Raw genomic sequence first — 20,995 nt, 5'->3', positions numbered from 1 at the left:
TTTTGGCATGGTAGCAGACTATTTTATTTATTTATTTATTTGATACAACAACATCCGCAAAGACAGCTAGGTGTCTTAGGAGCAGACGGCGGTTATAGCGAGAGGGCCGTGACAATTAACTTTAAATTATTAAGGGTGTTACTAAAACATACATTTATTTAACTCTAAATAAGGTCAAAATCTCGTTAAAGTCTTTTCAGATTCAAGGATGTGCGCATTCCTTACTTGGTCCATATTGGCTCAGTAGATATAGCCTCCATCACATAGCAACTCACGACTACGGCATCAGGATATGTATAAATAAGCATCGCATGTATTTAGAAGTAATGTATAAATGTAATTTTAAGATTCTGAGAGGCAGTACTAGGTTTTGCGTTGGAGGTGGGGTCCATTGGAGTTTGGACTGACTGCACGCGCTGCTACGTGTCCTGGCGCCATTTAATTTTAGGAGTCCAGACTGTTTCCCAATTTTCAGTCAATGTTTCTGGGGTTTTTGGACCCCAACCAGTGACCACACCATCCCGCCAAAATTAAGGCGCGAATTTTAACCCGCGAATTAATTTGAAAACTCGGTAATTATTGAAATGATGGAAATAATTGAAGATGAAAATATGCCGAATGCGTCTAATTCCATCGAAGACGCCGAGGCCCAGCACGTAATTTACGAAATTTCAGAAACAGGCACTGATAAAGTTAAAAGAAAACGGAAATTTCTTGAAAAATGGATTGAAACGTATCCGTGGATAGGTGAGTACCGCGACTGTTCCTACAAATCCTATAATTTCACGCTATGTTTGGGTTGAGTATATATTGCCCTATAAAACCAGGCTATACATATTTATTATTTTCAGAATACAACGAAGACGAGGGCATGTTCTGCAAAGTTTGTCGCGATTTCACGGACACGTACGAAGAAAAAGATAATAAAGGAAACAACTCAATGGTGACTGGCAGCAAAAATTTCCAACTTTCGACGATAAAACGCCACGAAATATCGAAACTTCACAAAAAATATTGCCCAAACGAAGGTGGCGAAGCCCCCAATCAAAAAGTCCCATTGAAAAAATATCGCGATAGTAAAATTACAGCGCCACACAATGAACTATCGCTAGACCCTTCCCAAACATGTTTCGACACAAACACGCGGCGCATGCGCGCGGCCTACATTGTAAAATTAGACAGTAGACCGAGTATAAGGCTGGAAAACATTTTTCGCGTTGTTTACTATATTGAGAAATTAGGCATACCGCATATTCAATACCCCGCGCTTTGCGACTTACAAATTGCAAATGGCGTCGATTTAGGACACCAATTCACTTCCGATACTAGTTTGATACCGGAAATGTCAAAGTACATCGCGCTTTCGCTGAAACAGGAGGTAATTAACTCTCTTAACGAATGCGAATACTTTGGCGCCATATTAGACGTGACAAACCACGAAGAAGATATTATTGTTTGCGTTACGACTCTAAAGAATGGCGCTAAAGATACGAGGTACCTCGGATTAATTAAAAACGGCACTCCTAATGAGATAATTAGCAATTTAGAGGAGTTGTTCGAAGAAGCCAGGGTTTTTACGCCATTTCAGAAATTGCTCGCGTTGACAACCGATGGTTCGGCAGTATGGCTTAATGACGAGTTCACGCGGCTGCTTCGAAATCAATGCCCTTACCTGATTTCGCTGCATTGTTTATCGCATAAACTTCACCGATCGCTGATGCCTAAAACGCTATTATTTGATAAAAAAATTCAAACTAATTGTTTGGATCATTTATTCCAAGTTGTTTCCAAACTTTACGCGTTTTATTTAAAATGTCCGCAATATCTTCGGGAGTTGAAAAATATACCCGAGACCGAAAGCGTAACGCGGGACATGGCCAGATACGATAGCATACCCAAATTTGAATGGCAATTGCACTTGCCTAAGAGTTTGAACGCCGTTTTAAAGAATTGGACGCTTATCGTAACGCATCTGCAATCCCTCGAAGGGAAAGAAACGGGCCAAAACCAGTCTAAATTGAGTCAAATAAGTCGATCGGTTCGCGATATCTCGTTCGTAACGTCGCTAGCATTTTACTCGGATTTCTACAAACTTTTAAGCAAAACCTCGGATCGTTTACGTTCGAACGAACTTCTGTCGCACGACGCCTTGATCGAACTCGAAGTTCTATCACGACAAATACTCAGTTTAGGTAAAAACGGGGGTGAAGCCGTTAAAAACGTCTTGAAAGAACTGGAAGGCGGCGCCTTTCGAGGCATCCAAGTCAATTTCGAATTAAATACAACCCCGGAATTACTTATCGAAGTTGAAGCGGTAACTAAAGAGGTTTCGAAACACGTTTTATTCATGGCGAGAAATAGCTCCGAAGAAATTTACAAGTTAAGCGTATTAGACCCCCGGCATTGGCCAGCGACTGACCCCGATAGTGACACGTGGCAGGAGTTTGGAACTTCGGAAATGCGTCTTTTAGAATCGCTCGTAAAATGTCTAATACCGGATTACGACGAAATATTGCTTCAAGAATGGCAAACTTTCAAACAAACCGCGTTTCATTCATTCCCAGCCATAATGAAAACTTCTTTACAAAGTTTAAGTCAACATTTCTTTCGCGTTTTCAATAATTCCTTTCGATTTCGCGGCATTCGTTGTTTACTTTACACTATGCAACTAGTTTCGCCCAGTTCAGAGGCGGCCGAAAACGCGACGGACATAATGAACGTCACCAACTTAAAGAGGATCATGCAGTGTAACGAAAGCCTAACGGATTTGGATACAGCCATGACGGTAACGCAACTCGGACCCGAGATTGCCAAATTCGATCCGAGTGACGCCGTCGAGTTATGGGTACGGGATAAAATGCCTACGAACCACCTGCAGGCACCATTACAAAACCGAGGAGCAAGTTCTACGACGCAATTATGCCAAGGACAAGAGAATGTCGTTACTTGTAGTAACATAGATGATTTGTTGAAATTCGCCGATCATACTTACCAGTGCGAATGAATGAAAGATAATGTAATTAATTAAACGCTGTAAATTAAAATGATTCGTATAAAAAAAATCGTCTTCATTTTCGTTGTCTAAGGCATTACCTAAAAACAATATAGATATAAAAACAAAAAGTACACTTCGTCGAATTGAATGAAACGTGCCGGCGCCGTGTACTACGAGAAGACCTAACTCCTTCATGCCAGCCAGAATATTGTCGACCCACCCCTCTGCGCGACCGTGGAACAAGGAACATGTTATTAGTTATTGTAGGATAGGTCGAATAATAATAATACGTTTCTTAACCATATAAAGAGTTGTTTTAATACACAAAGAGGACTAGTCGAGTGACTAACCAAAAAAGGTTTTACATGTAGTAATTTGTAGAGATGGCGCTACTGGCGCTACTGGCGCTACATAGTAGTTAGGAACTTAAAACCCGCGAAGTTTTGACACGATGCATATCAATGCCTAACACCCCTCCTGGATCAACGATCCCCATGCATTGTAAATGTTCGTTTGCTCTTGGGCTAGGCAAAATCTTTGTCATCTGGTCCGCTAGATTTCTTTCTGTTGGCACATACTTCAATTTGATATCTTGGTTTTCTACGAGATCGCGAATGTAGAATAGCTTCAAATCGATATGTTTAGATCTATCCGAGGTCGTTGGATTTTCCGCTAGTTTCATGGTGCCTTGGTTATCAAGATTTACCTCCATAACATTTTGCAGTAAATCGTTTTGTCCTAGTTCATTTAACAGATTTCTTATCCATATGCATTCCTTGGCACATTCGCTTAACGCAACGAATTCTGCTTCGACGGTGCTCAAGGCAGTGCATTTTTGCTTGCGACTGGCCCAGCTTACTACCACTCCGCCTAGGATAAACGTATAACCAGAAAACGATCGTCTGTCCACAACGTCCGAACCCCAGTCAGCATCCGTATAAATGTTCATCGGCTTGTTTGTCTTTCGAAATACTAAAGCGTAATCTTTCGTTCCAGCTAAGTACCTTAGTACATGCTTCACGCCTGTCCAGTGCTCTTCTGTGGGTTCTTTACTAAATTGACTCATGTATGTCGCGGCAAACGCTAGATCTGGCCTCGTATGCGTCGCCAGATAAAGTAAACTTCCAACTGCTCGTCGGTAAATAGTGGCTTTTTCTTCATTTAGTTCTTCTCCTTTTTCACAAACTCTGTATTTTGTCCCTAAGCTTAATGGATTTGACATGCTCTTTGCGTTCTCCAGTCCCATTTCCTTTAGGAGTTCCTCCGTATACAGTGCTTGATCCATTACAATAACATCTTCAGTTCTTCTTATTCTCATCGAGAGAATATGTTTTGCTTCTCCAAGATCTTTAACGTCCAACTGCTTGTTTAAGGAATTGTAAAGCCATTCAAGTTCTTCATCGTTGCCATATCCAACAACGTCGTCCACGTAGGTAGTGACGATAATATCGCGTTTAGGAATGTAGTAAACACACGGATCCGCCTGAGCTCTGTTGAATCCCATATTTTTCAAAACTTTGTCGAGATGTCTATTCCACTGTCGTCCCGACTGATGCAGCCCATAGATGCTTTTCTGCAGCTTCCAGACATAATGGCTTGACTCCATTTCCGCATCTGTAGGTAAGTTCGGGAAAGAGTGCCGAAGTTCTTCAGTTAAATGTTTGAAGTGATCCGGAATCTCCATAAATATCTCTTCATCGAGATCAGCAAAGAGATACGCCGCAGTTATATCAAAATGTCTAATTTTCCAGTTTCGCTCAGCGGTGATTCCAAATAAAATTCTTGTAGTTTTCGCTTGAACCACTGGTGCATACGTTTTGTCATAATCTAAGCCAGGTTTTTGTGTATTTCCAAGAGCGACTAATCTCGCTCGGTATCGAGCTAATAGTCCGTCTTCATTATATTTTGTTTTGAAAATCCATTTTGACTTGACTGGTTTTCGATCTTTTGGTCTAGGGACAAATTCAAATGTGCTATTTTTCATTAGATTTCCCGCTTCTTCGAGCATAGCCAATTTCCACTCTTTGCCGTCCTTTGAATTTAGGGCTTCCCAACTTGTTGTAGGATCGATTCGTTTTTCAACTTTGACAGTGTGATTACTGGTATGTTCTTCATCCATGACATAATCTTGAGTCCACTTTGGCGGTATTACCTGTCTTCCCGATCGTGTTCGCGTCTCGCGTTGTAAGTGTCTCTGTTCGTCGTTATCAATTTGGTCTTGATTTGGTGCTTCTGCTTCGGCCCTTGCTCGTGGCTGTCCTTGATTTTCTACCTCGGCTCTAGCTTGTGGCTGTCCTTGATTTTCTACATCGGCTCTAGCTTGTGGCTGTCCTTGATTTTCTACCTCGGCTCTAGCTTGTGGCTGTCCTTGATTTTCTACATCGGCTCTTGCTGGTAGCCTTTCTTGATCCGGTACTTCATCTTCAAACGGGATTGTTACTTCTAAATCAGACCACAAACTGTTTTCGGGGTTTTGTTCAGTACGTTTGGCTTCAGCACGTTCTATTTTCATTGGGAATATAGTTTCTTCAAATTGAACGTCTCTACTGATGAACACTTCATCAGTATTAGAGTTCCATAGCTTGTACGCTTTTGCGTGTGTATCATATCCAATCATAATGCAAGCGATTCCCTTAGGTGACAGTTTGGAAGCTCTTTTGTTATTTACTGCCCATGCTCGGCATCCGAATATTCTGAGGTGGCTAATGTTTATAGCCTTTCCTTTCCACAATTCCAAAGGCGTTTTCCCTTTGTTTGCCTCGGTCGGGCATCGATTGCGAATGTAGGCAGCAACTGTCACTGCATCAGCCCAAAAATGTGTTGGCAAACCCGACTGCAAAAGAAGACATCTTGCTGAATCCAGTAGGGTTTGATTTGCCCGTTCGGCAATTCCGTTTTGTTGAGGGGTTCCAGGAATTGTTAATTGTCTATCTATTCCCAGTCTTGATAATTCCGCTTTGAACGAGTTACTCATGTACTCGCCCCCGTTATCACTCCGTAACATGACAATTCTTTTGTCCTGGTAATTCTCTACTTTTCTTCGAAATATATCGAATTTCTCTTCCACTTCGTTTTTGCGTTTCATCATATACACTTCAGTATACCTTGAATAATCATCAATAAATGTCACAAAGTATTTATTCCCTCCTTTTGACACGGGGCTAATCGGGCCAACAACATCTGTGTGAATCAGTCTCAGAGGATAGTCTTCCCTTGAAATACTCTTTTTGGGAAACGGTTTGCTTCTCAACTTTCCTTCTAAGCAAACGTCGCATTTCTTATCATTTCTAGTTGATTCTTGTACTTCTATGCTAATTGTATCTGCTCTGGCCAACTGTTCTACTGCAGCGAAATGTAAATGTCCGAGTCTTTGATGCCATAATTCTTTACTATTTGATATCGCTTTGTTTACTGATTTGTCTATTTCTCGCTCTGTATTCGGTACTTCTTGCAAATAATACAGTTTTCCTTTCCTTTTACCTTCAGCTATGATCTTTCCTTGTTTCTTAATAAGTAGGTTTTCATTCTGCAATGTGATGTCGATTCCCTTTTCAGTTATTTGACTAGCAGACAACAAATTTCCCCTTAATTCGGGTACGTAAAGGGAGTTAGTCAGCTTGAGAGTATATCCTCCACATTCTTCCGACAGCGTAATTTCCACATCTCCTTTACCCATTGAAATAAGTTGTCCTCCACCTGCTACGTAAACAAGAGATTCTTCTTCTTGGAAAGTGATAAACTTGTCCATGCATGACGTCATATGGTCAGTGGCGCCGCTGTCAATGACCCATAACATTTCTTTGCACGCGTTCAATTGCCTTGTCACGGCTAACGCTTCATATCGAGCTTGACATGCTCGTTTCTTACTTGTTTCAGTATTTATGGCGAACGCAGCTTCTTGTTTCTTATAATGCGGCATAGGTTCTTCTTTGTCGCAATTCCGTCCAATATGCCCGAATTCTTGACATTTATTACAGCGCAAGTTAGCATGTACTTTATCTTCCTCTTTCGATTCATACTGTTTATTTCTTCTGTCCAGATTTTGTTTCATTGGTCTATAATTTGACCTACTTCTTCCTCTGTAATATGAACCTCTGTATCCTCTATTCCAACCTTGTGTTGCTAAGGCTTGTGTGTTCTCAAAATCTTTGCCGCTTGATTCTTGATACTTTGTTTTGTTAACTTCAATACGTCGTTCTTCTTCAATCAATTTTGCCTTTAGAGTCTTCATATTTAAGTCCATTTTGTCATTTGGTAAGCTTCTAGCCAGAAATTCGTACTCTTTTGGCAAACCCAAAATCGCAAAGCCCGCTAACATGACTTCTTCAAACTGAAAACCTGCGTTTTTCACCTTGTGATACAGTGAATTTCTTCTCGTAAGATAGTCTCCGATTGACTCGTCACTTTTCTTTTCAGTATTGACAAAATCCTTCAATAAAAGTAATCCATGCCAAGTATCGTAACTAGTGTGAATGCTTGATAGTGTGTCCCACACTTCCTTAGCTGTTCCACATTCCGATATATCATCTAGGCTTTCATCGTTGACAATCAAATATAGTATGGACTTAGCTTTGTGATCACGTGCATTCTGAGCATCTGTTATATCTTCCTCCTCTTCATATCCAGGGTCAATAGCTTCCCAACACCCTTTTGTTTCCAACAAGCCTTGGGCTCGCATATACCAATGTCTATAGTTCTTAGAGTTCAACTTTTCTATTTTATACTCATCTCCCATGTTTGCTTATTGTTGATGTATTCAAAATGGCTCCGAGTGCGAACCTTGTTTCGTTCTACTCTAACCGACTCCGAGTGCGAACCTTGTTTCGTTCTACTCTAGCCTTGGCTCCAGTGAGGTAATATTATTTTCCACGAAATTCCTACGCGCTTCTCTCCTACGGAGTATTTACTTTTAAGTTTTCGATACTGTAGCGTTGCGGAGAGCTGCTGGAACCCATAACCTGTTATTAGTTATTGTAGGATAGGTCGAATAATAATAATACGTTTCTTAACCATATAAAGAGTTGTTTTAATACACAAAGAGGACTAGTCGAGTGACTAACCAAAAAAGGTTTTACATGTAGTAATTTGTAGAGATGGCGCTACTGGCGCTACTGGCGCTACATAGTAGTTAGGAACTTAAAACCCGCGAAGTTTTGACACGATGCATATCAATGCCTAACAGAACAAGCCTTGAATAGGCTTAATAAAGTACAAAAAAATGAACGTTTGGATCGCCAGCATCATATACTACTTTCTATATAAATCTTTGACGTCAAGAAGCTCTTCCCTGATTCGTTAGTTCTGTAGGCTGTAGGCGGTTTGCTTCTCAGTTTACACGTCGTCCACAGCCAAAGGCAGCTAGGTAATTGTAAACGAAGTGTACTTTTTTTTTATATCTATAGACTTTTGATATTATTACATAAAAATAAGTCAAAAATAGCCGGAAATTTTCATATGGAAAGATAATGAATTGAAATTTATTACTTTTCATAATAAATTAACTAAAGGGTTTATGAACAGTCTAAATAACACTGTTTTAGCAGAGTAAATTAAGAAGGCGTACAGTATTATATAGATTGCGCGAATAAACCCCCTATTTTCGTTTTTAATGAAGTAAAAAATGACTTAATTTGGTTTATGGTTCATCCTATTTAAGGCTTTATATAAATTAAATATAATTATTAGCATAATGCTAGTTTTACAAAAGTATGAAATAGAAAAAGAACGTACACTTGAAATGGAAATAATTATTACACGCACCGAATCCGCGTTGATTTTAAAGGTAGAATGAAGTAGTGTCCAACAAATTTTTAATTTAATATTGGAAGTCATAAACGGTTAAATTTACAAGTGATGCGGGATCAATTTAAAGTCATTCATCCTCCCTTTAAGATTTTTAAACTAAAGTGAGAATGAAAAGGCCTTACTTCCAATTTTAAATTCATCAACCAAACTTTTATATAAATTTTAAATTGATTTTATATCAAACAAAATGCAAAAAACTACATGCATTGGTATTCTTCATACAAATTTGATTCAAAATTAAGTAAATAAACTCCATGCATTTATGAAAATTTAAATCATTCTGATAGTATGCAAATTTAATATATTTCGCTGCATACCGTTCTCGTTTCATTACTAAAGTTTCGATTTTGCTGTGGAAAACTTGGAGACTTCGAAAATCAATTATTCTTCTCGGATTAACTAATGCGAGCGTCTATTTTTGTGTTTCTCGGTTGCACGATAATATATTCTCGGTATTTGTTACAAAATTTCGACGGAAATCGATCATTTTAATTAAAATCAATTAACATTTTGGCCCGTTACTGTATACGCGACCATCAAGCTTAACATTTTCAAAAACGGTGGCTAGTAAGGGTCGCCTTTAATAATCCTGCTCTCTGATTGGATTAAATAGATCACATGGTTCATTCAATTCCTCTACTTGCTCTGGCGTACTCCTGGAATTCATTAGTATGTCTGTATTACAAATCAAAACTTGCGTTTATTTTTATGTTTTTGTGAAATTAATCATATGACGCGTATAATACGATTCAGAAATATTAATCAGCATCCGAAAATTTTAAAAACTATTAAAAAATCAATAATTATTCGTTTAATATTAAGTAACGTAAGAAAATTGCAACTTGCAATATTTTAAACAAGTAGTACCTCAATCAATGGGGGAATGAGCTTCAGGATCTGGCAAATCAAAGTCCTGACTGACTGACTGATAATCAACGCCCAGCCCAAACCGCTTGCCCTAGAAGGCTGAAAATTTGCAGCAACGTTACTCATAAGTAGTAGGCGCTTACTAAGAAAGATTTTTCCAATCCGCCGCCATCTTAAAAAATGGCGCCCAGAAATGTAAAAACTCTTCTCTATGCAACAAAGTCCGCGCGTTTCAACCGATTTCACAAATATTTAGTACACGGGTTTCCTTTAACCTATAGACGGACTTAATGGTCTTAGGGTTCGATTTGTTGCCATCTTTTTAAATGGCGGCCAAAAACTAAAAAACCCTTCTTTATGGAATAATGTCCGCGTGAAAAGTAATAAAAAATGTCCCGACGGGCTGACGGGCAAAACCGAGTGCCTTCGCTCCTAGGGTGCTACAAAAATATTAGTCATCAGTAAAATCTACCCATTCTTTGTATCATTTTGATGGAAGTTCTTATTACAAGCGAGCGACGCCGCGGGCAACAGCTAGTTTTAAACAAAATAATACATTTTGTTAAAACAACCCCAAAAACTTCGGATTTTTATTCAAAAACATTTCAAATACATGAAAATAATCATTAATTATTCAAAGTTCAACTTGAAACGGGCTTAATCACATTAAAATAACGGAACAATACAAATATATCATTAAAAATTATATAACAATAGTATGATCATATCATATTTCATTACAATTTTGTAAAGAGCAATTTTATTTTCAAAATTAAATTAAATTACATCACGACCCATTTAAGGTATTAGTCTCACTTTGAGAATTACGCTTTGCGCTTAAGCGAAGGTTAATGACTTTCATAATACTAGCCGGTAAAATATCAAAATATTGTTCTAGAGTTAAATGATATTGCAAAACAGTATCCAATGAAAGCCTAAACAATGATTTTGGCGTAAAACGTAGAATGACTAGTTCCGGTGTATGTTCCTAAAACGATTAGAACAACAAGATAAATAAGAGACATTAAAAAATTAGCAGTGGTGTGCGAGTCCCGTTTTTTCGGTTTCGAGCCGAGTCCGAGTATCGAAACTAATTTCTTATTGAGTATCGAGCCGAGTCTCAAAAATACTTTCGAGTATCGAGTATTTAGATAGGTCAAATTTTGGTTCCTTCGAGTAATTATCGAGTCTCAAATATTGACTTGTCGAGTAGCAATTTTGTAAATTTCTTGAAAATAACGAAGATGATCAATTATCTAATATCCAACTAGTTCAAAAAGATTGTTAGTGATCAATTAAACATTGAACGGCTGTTTTTCAAAATAAATGCTCATGAACTCATCGTCTGCTATAGTTGTAAGCCTCGGACTCGAGTATTTGTCGAGTATTTAAAATGTTAAAAAGCTACTCGAATCTGTCTCGAGTATCTCAATGTGTTGTTATCGAGTATCGAGTCGAGTACTCGGCTCGATACTCGAACCGAGTACTCGCACACCCCTGAAAATTAGTGAAAAATAATTAATTATTACGTGACTTAATTGTTCCAGAATATTTCCGCAACATCCTCCGCAAATGACTATTTCTCCTGGCAAAGCCATACAAGCACTATGCCATAAACGTTTCCTTGAAAACGGCAGATTTAATTGCGTCCATTCGAAATTTTTGAGATTCAACAACCAGCAATCATCTAAAAGAATAAAATTAATTAAAGATACTTAATTAATTAATTAATTAACTTATGTTTAAAACCAACCAAGAGCTTCATTCAATTGACTAAATCCCCCATAAAGAACCAAAGTATCATCAGTTAAAGCCGTTAAACTGTGCCAAGATCTCCCTGGAGGTTTTTTACCTTTTGTTTCAACTCTAAAAGCAGCGTCAAATCTTAATTAATCCACAGTAATTAAGAGCAGAAGGGGATAATAGAAGAAGGATGACACTCTGTATCCTCTTAATGCTTTAGTTATGTAACGTCATTCATCCCAGGCGAAGTAATTACCCTTTTAGTTTGCTTTACCGTTCATCAAACTACAAATGGGCATCGCGCCGTAAGGTGAATTCTATAATAGGGACTTGGCAATTCCGGCTTAACTCCGCCCCCAGCGCCATTATGGTATGTTTTTTTAACAGAATGAAAGCTACATAAGCCCCTCCTCCTGGTATGTTTTTTAGCACTAGTGGAAGGTAGCCTGACGTTTCATGACGTAGTATTGCCAAGTCCCTATTGTTTGGCACTAAATCCCCAGCAATCATCCCACAAACCTTGATTGTCTTGACGTGGGACAAAAATGCACAAGCGCATGCGTCTTGCCAAATATTTAAACGCTAATAGAGTAATGATGAGGGAACTATTTATCGCGTATGTGATTCGGTTTAGTAACCTTGCTCTAAATGTAAAATGATGTTGGGGAAGAGTGACGTTACACTTACCCCGCTTTGTGGTACACTTCTCTCGAAGAGAAGTATTATATACTTTTGTTAAGAGTAAAGAAAATGCTGACTCACTTTCCACTCCACTCCATCGTTTCCATATCTAAAATATGAAGATCATTCATTCGAAAACGCTGATGTCTACCTCCAAAAATGTAGACTTTATTTTTAACAACTGAAACAGCGTGAGCGGCTCTGGCTACTGGCGCATCACCCTTTAGGTAGTATAAAATTATTTCACAGAGATTAAAAAGGTTAAAAAACTGTCAATATTAACGTGACTGTTTAGTGATTTGGTTAAAGTTTTTTCACTTTGTATTTTGGGCAGCACCATTTTGCGATTGCGGGATCAAAGCAGATCAATTGGTTATTCCAGCCTCGTCTAAACTGCTTCAAAAACATTTTCATAAGTGATAAAAAATAATTAGAACTAACTGTGCGATAAAAATTGGCCCCGACTTGTTGGATATACAAGTTACATTGGGGATTTGTGGATCAAGAACACATCTAAAGTCTCTTGCCCTTTGAGAATTAGAAGCGCTGCGATAGTCTGGTTCAAATCCAAATCCTCCAAAGTAGTATAACCTATTTAAAGGCAAATTATGACTCGCTTAATTAGCCTTATTCCTGATCAGCGCCACCTACCTATAGCGGTGACTTTGAGAACTACTGTAATCGGAAAGCCAATCAAATGTCGCTAAAATCTGGTGACGTCACTGACGGGCACTCTCGGGGTCTTACCAAAAATGACGTCACCAGATTTTAGCGACATCTGGTTGGCTTGCCAGTAGTTCTCAAAGTCGCCGCTATGGGTAGGTGGCGCTGATCAGGAATAAGGCTAATTAATAAAAACTCTCAAAATTAGACTTACTTTCCTTCGTATTCCCAACCAACTAATTTATCGGACGGAATGGGTATGGGGTCATTATGATCAATTATTTTCCACTCCAAGGTTATTAAATTTAAGACAAAGAGGTCATTTGTGTTGCCAAACTCTCGATATCCACCAAAAAGGTAGAAATTGTCTTGAATTACAACCGCGCAACACCCAGAAGTGCCTGGTGGGATATTACCGTGACATTTACGAACAAACCATCGTTCGATACTTGGGTCATACACCCATAAGTCTTCTCCGGGTAAATATCTATCGATAGTGAGTATTTCAAAATTTTCACCTTCCTAATAATTAGTTAGAGTAATAATTAGCAACAATAATAATTATAATTTGAATGAAATAAAAGGTAAAAATATAAAGTACTTACCTTGTAGCCTCCCCAGACTAGCATACAATCATTATATTTTACAGCTACGTGACCTGTTCTAATCATGGCTTTACATGTCATAGTTTAAAGTAATTAGCGTCCTTTTTCATAAAACTCAGTGTAAATGCATCTAATAAGCTTAAATTACGCTGGCCACGACTCGACTACAAAATATAAACAAACGATGTAAACATCAACATTTTGTAAAACTTTAAAAATGTCTGACCGCGTTCCGGGCTGACTTTAAATAATTCTGGTTAAAAAGGTTTCGTAGTAATTTACCTAGATCGATTATATTGATGAATGACCCTGAACGCTTTTCCTCTCGTCGCCGGCTGCTTCTAAATTCGACAATGGAGTAAAGTGCAGCTTTTCAACCAAACCAAACCAAACTCATTTGCACAATATTTATGGCAAATATGAATTTCAAAACATTTTATGCAATTAGTTAATAACTAAGTTACACTTTAAATTTAAATTTTAAGCTTAAAGATTATTTTTAAGAGCAATAAACGTAAAATTAAGGAGAAAGGACAATTTGCTTGTAAAATAATGAAAGAAATTTTTATTAGACACTCCTCGAAATTCAAACTAAAATGGCAAATATGAATTTCAAATAATTTTATGCAAATTAGTTAATAACTAAGTTACACTTAAATTTAAATTTTAAGCTTAAAGATTATTTTTAAGAGCAATAAACGTAAAATTAAGAAGAAAGGACAATTTGCTTGTAAAATAATGAAAGAAATTTTTATTGTACACTCCTCGAAATTCAGAAAAACTGAATAAACAAGTAGTTAATATTAATTTTTTTTTGTACACATCGTTTTTTAGTAAATTTGTATGGCCATTTTAACGATAAAAATCAAGCTAGTACATGCACTTACTAGGAAAATATGGATTGTAAATATAATTCTAAGGAATAAGTAACAAAAGGTTTCAAAAGAAACTGAAAGAAAATAATAAAGCGTAAACTGAATAAAGTAACAAACTAACTAACTATAACTAACAGGGAGGGGGAATTCGGAAATTAGTTTAAAACTTAATCTTATCTAAATAATATATATTCTATCTTTACTGGTTTTCATTTTATCGCCTCTCCATTATTGACTAGCGCAATTTTTTAAATTTGGCCACGTCTACATGGTTTTTTTTTTTTTTTTTTTTTTTTTTTTTTTTTTACTTTTAGGATCTCTTCATTATTCAAAGAATACTCAAATTGGCGACTAATGATCCAAAATCCTCAAGTTACCGGAAACAATCTTATTTTCCAAAATGGCACCAGCGGGAATATCAATACGTTCACCATGATTGGCAATAATAATCACGGTTCCCTAAAAGAAATCCCAATTTTTATAAGTATAGGCCTAATTAAAAATATGCCACTTAAAAGAAAAGTTCAGGTTAAATAACATTATACCTTAAAAGAACGACCTTTTTCTAATTATAAAAGGAAAACATTAAAAAAATAAAGGATCTCTTACTAGAAAATATTAATTAGTCTTAAAAACGAGGACTACTGCGCCATCCGCCATTGCTTTAGTGGCGTCTGCTATACCGAACCGTTTACCCTTACGGGATTGGTTGAATCCTCACAGGCTAAGAGAGGTATGGGTAACAGCGTGGGAAATAAGGCGGTGGCACAGGGCAAATGACCAGTTTAAAAATTGCCTGGACCAGTTTAAAAATTAAATCGGAGGGGGGTCAGTGGTCCACAGGACCACTAAGAAAATTCAAGGGTTTCCATAGTCCAGACATTAGCTAATATATTTTAATTATCCACTTCTTCAATTTAGCAGACGACGCACCCTGGTCAGTGGTCATGGACTAGTTTATTTATTCCAGGCCAGAGGGGTCGCTGGCCCAATGTCCAGTTTAAAAAAATTCCTTATTTCCCACCCTGATGGGTAAGGTAGGGCATAGCCCACTCGATCACGCGCGTAAGCGGTTCGGTTTAGCAGACGCCACTGATCTAATAGAGGCGCAGTAGTTCTCACTTTTAAGACTAATTATTTTGTAGTAGGAGATAATTTATTTTCTAATATTTTTCCTTTTATATTTAGAAAAAGGTGGTTCTTTTAAGGTATAATGTTGTGTTACAAAAAAGTAACGCAACAGACCTTAAGGCAAACTCCTTTTCCAAAGGTTACATCACCCGACACAGTCAAATGATCTAGCTCGAGCATATCAGGGATACTGGTGAAACGGTTTAAGAAGTCTCGAACTTTGGCAAAATGATTATCCCCTAATTTAACGAGAGGTACCGAAGGGAATGGCCTCAAAACGTTCATGCTCAGAGTGCCATTTTTCATTTGATATAAATTGCTCATGACTAGTAGCAAATCGGATGTTTTTTTAACGGGTAAAAATCTTCGTCTGGGAACGTTTATGCCTTAAAATATATATTTATAAATAAACTAAACGAAACGAAGAGAATGAAATGATATTTATAAATACCTATGGCACCCTCGAAGTCTTTCATAGCCGCACCAGCTGCTGTTTCTAGCTGAATTACATTTACACCGTAATCTAAATGCTATGACACCAAATAAAATTTAAAATTAGATGCAGTTGACAAAATACAAGGTTAATACAACTTTTGGATAACCAATTACCCCGTGTTTTCCACGTTTCTCCCCCATATATTTCCCCTAGATTTCCACGTTTTTCCCCCATATATTTACCCTATATTTCCACGTTTTCCCCCATATATTTCCCCTAGATTTCCACGTTTTCCCCCATATATTTACCCTATATTTCCACGTTTTCCCCCATATATTTCCCCTAGATTTCCACGTTTTCCCCCCATATATTTCCCCTAGATTTCCACGTTTTTTCCCCATATATTTCCCCTAGATTTCCACGTTTTCCCCCCTACATTTCGCCTATATTTCCACGTTTTCCCCCCTACATTTCGCCTAGATTTCCACGTTTTCCCCCATACATTTCCCCTAGATTTCCACGTTTTCCCCCATACATTTCCCCTAGATTTCCACGTTTTCCCCCATATATTTCCCCTAGATTTCCACGTTTTCCCCCATATATTTCCCCTAGATTTCCACGTTTTCCCCCATAGATTTCCACGTTTTCCCCCATAGATTTCCACGTTTTCCCCCATAGATTTCCACGTTTTCCCCCATAGATTTCCACGTTTTCCCCCATAGATTTCCACGTTTTCCCCCATAGATTCCCACGTTTTCCCCCATAGATTTCCACGTTTTCCCCCATAGATTTCCACGTTTTCCCCCATAGATTTCCACGTTTTCCCCCATAGATTTCCACGTTTTCCCCCATAGATTTCCACGTTTTCCCCCATAGATTTCCACGTTTTCCCCCATATATTTCCCCGAGTTGTGTATGAACACTGATAACATTGGTCAACTTTGCCCCACCTTATGGTTGACGATAACTTCCATATCAAGGCCACCATGATTCACCAAATCAGAAACTGAACTTAACTTCATCCACAGATTATTGGTATTGAAAATCCTGAGAGGAATTTGGACTTTTAATTAATATAATTATATTTAAAGAGGAATTAATTAAAATTAAAGAATTACTTGAATTTTTTAACACTTTTAAACTCATCTACGTGATCCTTAGGAACTTGGGCAATTTCGAGAAGTCGAAGTTTGCCTTCATAATGGATTAAGGTTCCTCCCTTTACGTCAGCATTGGTTTTATTAGTAACTTCCATAACAAACTCGGGATGAGGAACCTTGGCAGGGTTTAAGAGGAAATTCAAAATATCTGCAAAATTACAATTCATAATTAATTAGTTGAAATAAAAATGATTAAAAATGTAAAAGATTAAAGCATACTCAGATCAACAGTCGCGCCCAAGTTATCAATGTTAGATATGAAACAATACTCTCGGCCTTCTTCAATGAATTCTTTAAGTAAACCAGATTGGTTAAAAGCTTCGTAGAAATCTCCGTGACCAGGAGGGTACCAACTAAGAATAAGAAGAACAAAATTGAAGTCTTAATACTGCAGGGGTGTGCGAGTACTCGTTAAGTTCGAGTACTCGACTCGATACTCGATAACAACACATTGAGATACTCGAGACAGATTCGAGTAGCTTTTTAACATCTTAAATACTCGAGTCCGAGGCTTACAACTATAGCAGACGATGAGTTCGTGATCATTTATTTTGAAAATCACCTGTTCAATGTTTAATTGATCACTAACAATCTTTTTGAACTAGTTAGATATTAGATAATTGAACATCTTCGTTATTTTGAAGAAATTTACAAAATTGCTACTCGACAAGTCAATATTTGAGACTCGATAATTAGTCGAAAGAACCAAAATTTGACCTATCTAAATACTCGATACTCGAAAGTATTTTTGATAGATACTCAACTCGATACTCGATAAGAAATTAGTTTTGATACTCGGACTCGGCTCGAAACCGAAAAAACGGGACTCGCACACCACTGAATTTAAGTCTTAATAGTCGCGATGTTAATTTCAAAAAAATAATATTTACGATTCGTTATCTTCAGAGCTGACTGAATTGGCAATGGGTGTCAAGCTTTCTCTGTTAATTCTTGGAAACCTAAATAAAAATATGATTAAGTTAATCACTGAAATTTAAACGTAGATACGTTACTTTTTATTCATAATACGTACTTGCTCTGAAGGAAAGTGTAGATTTTAATTCTAAACCCACGATATTTCCTTAAAATCTTTTGGGTTTCTTCTTCCGTATTAAAAGAATTCATCAAAACTAACGGAACATTAGCGTTGTACGTCTTATTAAGTGTCTTGAAATAAGTTTAAATCAAAATTAGTTTTAAGAATTGAGGCTGGAAATTGGAAAAATTAAAATTTATCTTACCTCTATTTGTTGGACTGTCATATCCAGGAAGGTAAGATCATTACGAACAGTAATGACTGATTTAGGTCCAGTGCATCCCATACTCGTTCCGAGACCACCATTCAATTTGATTACGACCAATTTGTTCAACATTTCCGGAATTCTAGCAGAGTCTGGGTCTTCCAAATCAGTGTAGTTACAAATAGAGTTTTCTGGTAAAGGGTCAATCTTTTCCCATTCAATTCCTGGCCCAGCACCTTGCAAGAATTTCATAAAAAGCTTCTGAAAACCTTTGAACTCTTCATCTAGCCTCTAAAATGGAGAAGAAATAAAAAAGAATGGAGTTTTACATTACGCAGCTTTCAACTCTTATTTTAGGAACATTTACGTTTCTTTCGGTGGTAGGAGCAGTATGCAATATTTTCTCCAACTCTTGCGATAACTGGATTTGCGCATCTCTCTTTGTTAGCTCTTTAAAAGCGGCCGTATCACTCGTTTTCCTCTGATGCATGTAGAGCTAAAAATACGAGGAAAATTCCCCATTTACTCCGTATAATAATATCAGAAAATATTACCAATCCATGCAAACCCTTCATTTTAAAACAAGGCTGGTCTTACTTTATAAGTACCAGCGTCTAACATTTGAATAGATTCATTGGTATGACCATTAACTTTGCGATAATAGTTATACGGCATTATTATATATTAATTTTTTACAGACATGTACAGATATACTAAATGAATTAGTTTCCGGTATCGGATACCGCAGGTTAAACGTAAATTCTGCCACATCAGAGCTTTTGGTTGTGTTTGGTTTTAAACAAATGAAAACACGAGCATGCATGCTTAATGTAGATGTAGATGTGAAAAAAACGAAATATAAGTTACACCAGAAGTATATAATACTTCTCTTCGAGAGAAGTGTACCACAAAGCGGGGTAAGTGTAACGTCACTCTTCCCAACATCATTTTACATTTAGAGCAAGGTTACTCAACCGAATGACATACACGATAAATAGTTCCCTCATCATTACTCTATTAGCGTTTAAATATTTGGCAAGACGCGCTTGTGCATTTTTGTCCCACGTCAAGACGAGGTTTGTGGGATGATTGCTGGGGATTTAGTGCCAAACAACTATAGAATTCACCTTACGGTGCGATGCCCATTTGTAGTTTGATGAGCGGGAAAGCAAACTAAAAGGGTGAGCCTGGGAAGAATGACGTTACATAACTAAAGCATTAAGAGGATACAGAGTGTCATCCTTCTTCTATTATCCCCTTCTGGTTACACTATGCCAGCTGTGGATAACACGTAAGTTTGAAACCTCTACATGGCTTCTCTGGATTTCCATAAAATTGGATTTTAACGTTTTAACTTTATTACTATACACTTACACGTAAAAAAACTCTGAATCAAATTTAGGATTACTCACAGCTTTGTTTTGTTTAGCAAAACCATCGTATTGCAGGTGAGCTTCTAAATGAGTCATTATTATGAAAATGTTTTGACTAGAGTTGTAATATATGACTTAATGTAATTAAACCTCTAACTAGAATGGCAAAATTTCTGGTAAACAGCAAACCTACGCAGTTTATCGGCACGATATTTCAGTGTAATCTTAAAAAGAACTGAAACATGATAGGCCAAAGTGATTTAAAGAAGACCAGCCTTTCATATATGTAGATAAAACGACTCGAGTGATTAAACCCAGTTACTAAGACTAGAAATATCGAATATAGGAAAATATATAGCCCATATATTATACGGCATGGCAAAATATATGAAGATTTGATCGAGTTATCAATGTATTAGATAAATTACTTTCAAGGACATAAGGCGCCACAATAAGACAGAAATATATAACCATCGTTATCAAATTAAATATTATCATTTCACTCCTCTTCAGATTCAGAAATAGAAAAACATCTCAATGTCAAAGTCAAATGTAGAACATCCACGACTCTTTCGGCCATACGAATACCTTAATCTATTTATAATTAATTTAAAATTACTCTTACAGCTTTCTTTTCATGGTGACTGAGCATCTTCACTGGCAGTCCAGGCAGTCTTCTTCAGAAACTTAAATTTTAAAACCGACCTTGTATTATTATACTGTACAAGAGAACATGTGTTACTCGATCTGGTGTACAAAGTTTATATTTTGAAATAATTCCGTAATAAAATTTTCATAACTAGTTTCCGGGGGACTCGATTCTCTTAATGATTAAATGGGGAAACGAAAAACCTTTGATCCGCCGCCCGGTTGATTCTCCAAACCCAAGGTCAAATTTGACAACCGAAGGTCAACTTGGGGTCAACCATTAGAAAATGTGTAAATTATAGACTTTTTTAAATGAAATTTTTAGTCTAAAATGACGTTAAATATATATTGAGACATGTCATATTTTTTTAATAGAAAAAAAGCAAATCTAAATAACACCAACTTAGCCAAGGCTTATGAAATTTAAATTTCGATGAAATAATCAAGGATGCTAAAATTCATATTTGGACTTTTGCAAATTTTTGGGCAGTACTAATTTCACTACTAGTAATTTTTGCAAAACTTTTAACGTGAAATGCTTCAATATTGATATTAAGCATATTATTTCGATGATTTTAATTATTTAATCAATGCCAAACCAATTTTTTCAAATTAATACTGCCCTTTAAATAGATACGGCATTATCTCTGACAGAAATAACATAAATTTCTTTCCAAAATTTTAATGCGAAATGCTTAAACATTAAACAGATTAAACCTTTTTTTCGATAAATTTTATTATTTGATGGAGCCAAACCAAAATTTTCTAATGA

The 20,995-nt window shown here is 37.0% G+C and overlaps 3 protein-coding genes across 7 annotated transcripts; 1 reads left to right on the top strand and 2 right to left on the bottom strand.

Moving 5' to 3' along the window:
* Window positions 1-4: 4 nt before the first annotated feature.
* On the top strand, window positions 5-3,062 carry LOC149623293 (uncharacterized). Its single transcript, XM_089852746.1, has 2 exons — window positions 5-747; window positions 852-3,062. Exons 1-2 carry the CDS (start codon window positions 585-587, stop codon window positions 3,002-3,004), a joined length of 2,316 nt encoding a protein of 771 aa, XP_089708872.1. The 5' UTR covers window positions 5-584; the 3' UTR covers window positions 3,005-3,062.
* A 7,162-nt stretch (window positions 3,063-10,224) lies between these two features.
* On the bottom strand, window positions 10,225-13,792 carry LOC149623292 (kelch domain-containing protein 2-like). 4 transcript variants are annotated; one of them, XM_089852743.1, is made up of 9 exons: window positions 13,642-13,792; window positions 13,360-13,523; window positions 12,969-13,276; window positions 12,577-12,682; window positions 12,410-12,487; window positions 12,173-12,312; window positions 11,421-11,533; window positions 11,197-11,354; window positions 10,225-10,655 (listed from the first exon to the last, which is right to left on the bottom strand). In XM_089852743.1, exons 2-9 carry the CDS (start codon window positions 13,438-13,440, stop codon window positions 10,455-10,457), a joined length of 1,185 nt encoding a protein of 394 aa, XP_089708869.1. In that variant the 5' UTR covers window positions 13,441-13,523; window positions 13,642-13,792; the 3' UTR covers window positions 10,225-10,454. The 4 variants fall into 4 exon arrangements, with proteins under 4 accessions (XP_089708869.1, XP_089708868.1, XP_089708870.1 ...); XM_089852742.1 differs by lacking the exon at window positions 13,642-13,792 and having other exon boundaries at window positions 13,360-13,588; XM_089852744.1 differs by lacking the exon at window positions 13,642-13,792 and having other exon boundaries at window positions 12,410-12,484; window positions 13,360-13,588.
* Window positions 13,793-14,082: 290 nt separating this feature from the next.
* On the bottom strand, window positions 14,083-20,658 carry UGP (UDP-glucose pyrophosphorylase). 2 transcript variants are annotated; one of them, XM_089852741.1, is made up of 11 exons: window positions 20,201-20,658; window positions 18,570-18,698; window positions 18,203-18,493; window positions 17,995-18,128; window positions 17,852-17,920; window positions 17,181-17,314; window positions 16,920-17,109; window positions 16,752-16,848; window positions 15,817-15,895; window positions 15,480-15,751; window positions 14,083-14,693 (listed from the first exon to the last, which is right to left on the bottom strand). In XM_089852741.1, exons 1-11 carry the CDS (start codon window positions 20,225-20,227, stop codon window positions 14,586-14,588), a joined length of 1,530 nt encoding a protein of 509 aa, XP_089708867.1. In that variant the 5' UTR covers window positions 20,228-20,658; the 3' UTR covers window positions 14,083-14,585. The 2 variants fall into 2 exon arrangements, with proteins under 2 accessions (XP_089708867.1, XP_089708866.1); XM_089852740.1 differs by lacking the exon at window positions 20,201-20,658 and adding an exon at window positions 19,615-20,139.
* Window positions 20,659-20,995: the final 337 nt, after the last annotated feature.

This window comes from Phalangium opilio, unplaced genomic scaffold (assembly GCF_054372755.1).
Source record: "Phalangium opilio isolate 3A_F unplaced genomic scaffold, DU_Popi_V2 ptg000113l_1, whole genome shotgun sequence".
Lineage (NCBI taxonomy): Eukaryota > Metazoa > Arthropoda > Arachnida > Opiliones > Phalangiidae > Phalangium > Phalangium opilio.
This window is presented reverse-complemented; position numbering and strand designations above follow the sequence as displayed.

Coding starts and splice junctions, on each gene's coding strand:
- LOC149623293 (XM_089852746.1), top strand. CDS start 585: ATGATGGAAATAATTGAAGATGAAAATATGCCGAATGCGTCTAATTCC. Junction 748..851: donor TGAAACGTATCCGTGGATAG/GTGAGTACCGCG, acceptor TATTATTTTCAG/AATACAACGAAGACGAGGGC.
- LOC149623292 (XM_089852743.1), bottom strand. CDS start 13,440: ATGACATGTAAAGCCATGATTAGAACAGGTCACGTAGCTGTAAAATAT. Junction 11,534..12,172: donor ACGATGGAGTGGAGTGGAAA/GTGAGTCAGCAT, acceptor CGCTGCTTTTAG/AGTTGAAACAAAAGGTAAAA. Junction 11,355..11,420: donor TCAATTGAATGAAGCTCTTG/GTTGGTTTTAAA, acceptor TTATTCTTTTAG/ATGATTGCTGGTTGTTGAAT.
- UGP (XM_089852740.1), bottom strand. CDS start 19,671: ATGACTCATTTAGAAGCTCACCTGCAATACGATGGTTTTGCTAAACAA. Junction 18,494..18,569: donor CTCCTACCACCGAAAGAAAC/GTAAATGTTCCT, acceptor TCTCCATTTTAG/AGGCTAGATGAAGAGTTCAA. Junction 17,921..17,994: donor TACACTTTCCTTCAGAGCAA/GTACGTATTATG, acceptor ATTTTTATTTAG/GTTTCCAAGAATTAACAGAG.